This window comes from Lactuca sativa, chromosome 7, assembly GCF_002870075.4.
Source record: "Lactuca sativa cultivar Salinas chromosome 7, Lsat_Salinas_v11, whole genome shotgun sequence".
Taxonomy (NCBI): Eukaryota; Viridiplantae; Streptophyta; class Magnoliopsida; order Asterales; family Asteraceae; genus Lactuca; species Lactuca sativa.
The window spans coordinates 181,333,673-181,338,781 of NC_056629.2; the positions used below are offsets into that span (position 1 = coordinate 181,333,673).

The 5,109-nt window shown below is 33.1% G+C and overlaps 1 protein-coding gene across 1 annotated transcript; it reads left to right on the forward strand.

Annotated features, from left to right (window-relative positions):
• Positions 1 to 1,542: 1,542 nt before the first annotated feature.
• LOC111914325 (E3 ubiquitin-protein ligase DA2L) lies at positions 1,543 to 4,705 on the forward strand. Its single transcript, XM_023910097.3, has 9 exons — positions 1,543 to 1,729; positions 1,868 to 2,204; positions 2,298 to 2,349; positions 2,436 to 2,481; positions 2,576 to 2,657; positions 2,747 to 2,891; positions 3,107 to 3,197; positions 3,356 to 3,422; positions 3,919 to 4,705. Exons 2-9 carry the CDS (start codon positions 2,013 to 2,015, stop codon positions 4,453 to 4,455), a joined length of 1,212 nt encoding a protein of 403 aa, XP_023765865.1. The 5' UTR covers positions 1,543 to 1,729; positions 1,868 to 2,012; the 3' UTR covers positions 4,456 to 4,705.
• The last annotated feature ends 404 nt before the right edge of the window (positions 4,706 to 5,109 follow it).

Sequence of the window (5,109 nt, forward strand, 5' to 3'; positions counted from 1 at the left end):
AATAATACCCAATAATACCAATCATACACGCACATAATCCATAAACTATAGAGATGTTTAAGCTCATGTATATGTAGTTTTCAAAATTAATGTGTAAATACTACAATAAAGGAAAATATTAGAGTGCACGTTTAAAATGGAAAGCAACACGAATCTTTCAACATAACAAGCTAAAGTCATCAACGAAATCAATCCGCTTCAAGCATGTATTTTGGATCGTATGTACATCATTCATTATCTAATCATTAAGGACACAACAATTATTGTATTGTATACATTAATATAGAATTTTAAAGTCAAAGCCTTGTTAAAATGGGTACGTTAAGTACCAAATAATGGTTTAGAATACGTATGTTAGACGATTTTGTTATAAAAATCTTAAACTAGATTTGCTGCAGACATAACATTAAGATATTATTTAAATCAATATCTAATAAGTTTTATGAGTTAAAATGGAATGAAATCTGAAAATGAAGGATGAAAAAAGGGGAGAATAAAAAAGAAGTGGAAGAATCAAGTAATTGAGTGGAGAAAGCAAAGGTACCGTACACGCATCCAAAGAATGCGCGTGGACAAAACCTCCTTTTCGATTCTTTACTTGGTCTCCTCCTCTTCTTTTGTATTTTTATGAAATGATGGTCAAATGTTCTCATGTATTAAATTTGGATACTTATTATTTTAAATATGAAATATGCAAAATAAGTATTAGATCTATATAAAAAATTATTTACTTTAAAATATAAATTGTATTATTTATTATGTTTACATTTAATCTCGGTTAATGTTTAAATACCTTTAACATTGACATTTTATAAAATTTTATACCTCAACTATTATATTCCCATAACATGTCAAATTTTACTTACCTTATGCTTAAGTTAATTATATGTGTAATTATTTTTTTTACTCTATGTTTTATCGTTTATCTCTATATGTTATATGTTTTATTTTGTTGTAGCTTGTATATATGTTTGTTACACTCTACAATTAGCTATGTCAATAGGATGAAAGAAACATTCTCAATGAAATCCCTAATTTTCCGTTTTCCGACCTAAAAAACTAAACCAGTCGTTTATCTTGTTTTACAATATATGATACATCACTAACTTTACAATTATATTGAAATCACACATACATCTATATTTAATATTTTGATTTTATATAAAAATAATTAAATTGTATTTAGTTATTTAGGATCTGCATGAGATGTTTTGGACCAAACATGTTTTTCAACCCCAATATTCTTCTGAAAACTAAATGAAGGTTAAATTAACCTTTGACTTAAACTTAATCCTAAATGAGGGTTAAATTCACCATCTTGTTAGAAGATTTAAATTTTATTGTTGTAGATAATAAAAAAAATTCCTATACACTTTACATTAGATAATTATACTAAAAAAATAAATCTACCCAAACAGAATTACACATGTGAAATAACAAAATACGATAATTATGAATTATAATTATGCATAATCCAAATAACAATTACTCAATATTAATAAGTTAACATGATATACGCACAAAGCCACAAACAATACCCACTCGCTCTTTCTCTCCCACACCACACGCGTATATAATCAGAGAAAGTTCTGATCGTGTCCCCTCTTCTCCTCTACAAATCTCTCGATCTCCATACCGGAACCCCCTTCTCTCTGTTATATCTAACCAACCTCCACGCACGTTTATCGATTTCCCTCAACCATATTCATCCAACTTCAACAAATTCAAGGTTTTCTTCAACTTGGTTCTTGCTTATTCACATTTCCCAGCTCAAATCAACTCCCAACTCCCCCTTTTTCCAATTTCATTTTTTTCTTGATATATGCACAAGTAAAAACTTTCCTTCTTTCTACTGTCGGTTTTGCAGGATGTGTTGGGCATCGGATTTCTTGTTCCAAGAACGTGGTTTCGTGTTCTGGGGAATTCTATTGTGATTGGTCAAATTAGAAATTAGGGTTTTGTTACAAAATTGAAGTAGAGATAGAGTTGATTTGGGTTTTGTTTGATCTTGAATGGGGAATAAGTTGGGTAGGAGGAGACAGCTAGTGGACGAGAAGTATACAAGACCTCAAGGGCTGTATCAACACAAGGATGTAGATCACAAGAAGCTTCGTAAGCTTATACTTGATTCCAAGCTCGCTCCTTGCTATCCCGGAGATGATGACTGCAGTTGCGATCTTGAAGAATGCCCGATTTGTTTCTTGGTTTGTGGCTCTGTGCTATTAAAATTAACAGGTGTATTTGTTTCAATTTCGTCTTTCTGATACGTTTATTTCCATTTCTGAACCATTTTTCAGTATTATCCAAGTCTAAATAGATCGCGATGTTGCACAAAAGGCATCTGTACAGGTAAATATCATGTGATTGTAGCATTCAAAGTTACGCTCTTTGAAAACAATACGATTATATCGTTAACATTTTTGTTATTCAATCAGAATGTTTCCTACAGATGAAGACCCCAAATTCCACACGCCCTACGCAGTATCCTTATTTCGTGTTCAATTATCATTATTGTTTTCTTCTTATTATTCCAAATTATATATATTTCTTGTTTTCAATTCTTAACAATACCAAGATGCCCCTTTTGTAAAACGTTAAACTATGCTGTGGAGTATAGAGGGGTGAAGACTAAAGAGGAAAAAGGGCAGGAACAAATTGTAAGCACTAGGCTTAGTTAACCATCATTCTATTGGTTATCTTTTTTTCCTCAATTTTATATTTTTTGTATTTCTACATTGTCTTTTAGGAAGAACAAAGGGTGATTGAAGCAAAAATAAGAATGAGACAACAAGAAATTCAAGATGAAGAGGAAAGAATGCTAAAAAGACAAGAGAGAAGCTCTTCAAGCAGAATAATTGATTCAAATGAGGCTGAATATTTCTCTAGAGCAGGTATTTGTAAACATAATGCTAGAAATATAATCATTTGTTTTTACACATAATCACAATATAATTTGCACTTTTTTTTACCAATAATAGCAATGTATTTACATTCCCTATATTTTTAGCAAAATGAAAGTATGTTGTTATTATGGGTTACATATTGCTAGTATTGTAAAAATGTAATTATCAAGGGTAGAAAATGTAAATATGTTTCTATTATGCAGCAACGCCTTCTTCAGAAGGTGAGGAAATTGTTTCCGCTCCTAATTCAGGTGTAACAACATTTAGACATCCTCAACGCCCTAGGGACAACAGGTATCCAATTATCTTTTATATATATTTTCAAATATCACAACATTTTATAAATATCGTTTTTTTTAGGCTAAAAAACATTCTAAATGACACTATATGATATTTAAAAATATAACGCTAATGAAAAAAAAAATACGTGACAAAAAATTATATAAACGCAGAGAGGATGAGTTTGACCTTGACCCAGAGAACATAATGCTAATGGAAGCCATCTGGTTGTCATTTCAGGTACAATTATATAATTACAAAAATTATTCTTATATATTTTAATTTTATTTTATTAATTGTAAAAGAGTAAATTACACGAATGGTCCCTATGGTTTGGGGTAATTTGCGCGTTTGGTCGCTAACTTATTTTTTTAACTCGGAAAGTCCCTAATGTTTGTTTTTGTTACGCCATTGGTCCCTACTGTTTGTTTTTGTTACGCGTTTGGTCCCTATCTTACCTAAAAATACTATTATTTAAATAGAGAAAAATGGTGGGGTAGGTAAGGTAATGTGAGGGGGATGAGGTTGGTGGTGTGTTTATTTAAATAAACTAAAAGTCAAGAGCAAAATAAGTTTTTTAGGTAAAATAGGGATCAAGCGTGTAACAAAAACAAACACTAGGGACCTTCCGAGTTAAAAAAATAAGTTAGGGACCAAACGCGCAAATTACCCTAAACCATAGGGACTATTCGTGTAATTTACTCATTATAAAATCTTTTTGTTTTTATATAATCAGGAGGATGGAAAAAACCAACGCCACAATGTGAATTATGGCGACGCAGCGCAATTAGCAAAATACGCAACAGAAGTTCGTGTTCTCGCGTCCATGGCCCCACAAGCTGAGTCATCATCATTATCATCTTCATCCTCATCCTCATCGCCTTCCGGTGGTCTAGCGTGCGCCATAGCCGCACTCGCCGAACGCCAACAAATGGGGGGAGAATCTTCCACGAATTACAACAACTACAATGGCAACGTATCATCAACGTACAACATCATGCATCCCGAATCCACCTCACTCAATACTCATCTTCAAGATGGAGGATGGGGAAACAACAACAACAATGAAACTTCATATGGGTATCATCATGATGATAATGAGTATGGGGGACATGATGAGATGGAGGGTGGAGGTGGTGGTGGAGGAGGTGGAGGTGGTGGTGGAATAGTTCCTGAGAGCTTTGAGGAGCAGATGATGTTGGCAATGGCGGTTTCATTGGCGGAAGCTCGAGCTAGGAGTAGTAGTGGTGCACCGGAGGTTGCGTGGATTTAGGGTAATGTTTGTTGGTGGTGTATACAATGTGTAAAATTGGGGAAAAGAATTGAGTGTAGATTTGTGGGTAGAGGTTTGAGATTTGAATCATGGAAGTAGAAGGATACAGACAGAAAGACATATAGGTCACTTTCCTCCCTCCCTTTGTATTGAAATTTGAGAGTTTGTATGATTGGTTGTTGTTGGTGGGAGGATTTGGAATTGGGTTTGAAAAGTGAAGTTGATCATCATCTTTGGAACCTTAAAGAAATGTGCAATTTACCATTGAATTTTTAATCTTGTTGGTGGTTTAAAAACCCCAAAAAAGTCCATTGGATTGACGTTTGACGACATCTTAAACTGAATATTCCTTTAAAAAAAGAAAAAACAAACCATCTCCTCGAGGACTAGAGTACATCACAAAGCAAGATAGAAACCCTAGAAAAGCTATAAAAATCCACCAAAAGTTAGGATTGGGCATATCCTAGTGTGTAGAGAAAAAAATGATAATTTTTTGATTTTTTGGACATTTGTACTTGGGCTCGATTGATGTATGGTTCCATTTCTGTTAAGTAGAAGAACATCTTTTAAGGTTGTTATCTTTGTGTGAAGGATTTGTCTCTAGAGACCTTTATTGTGCAATCTCTTTAAAACAAGGCATTGTAAGTTTTATAA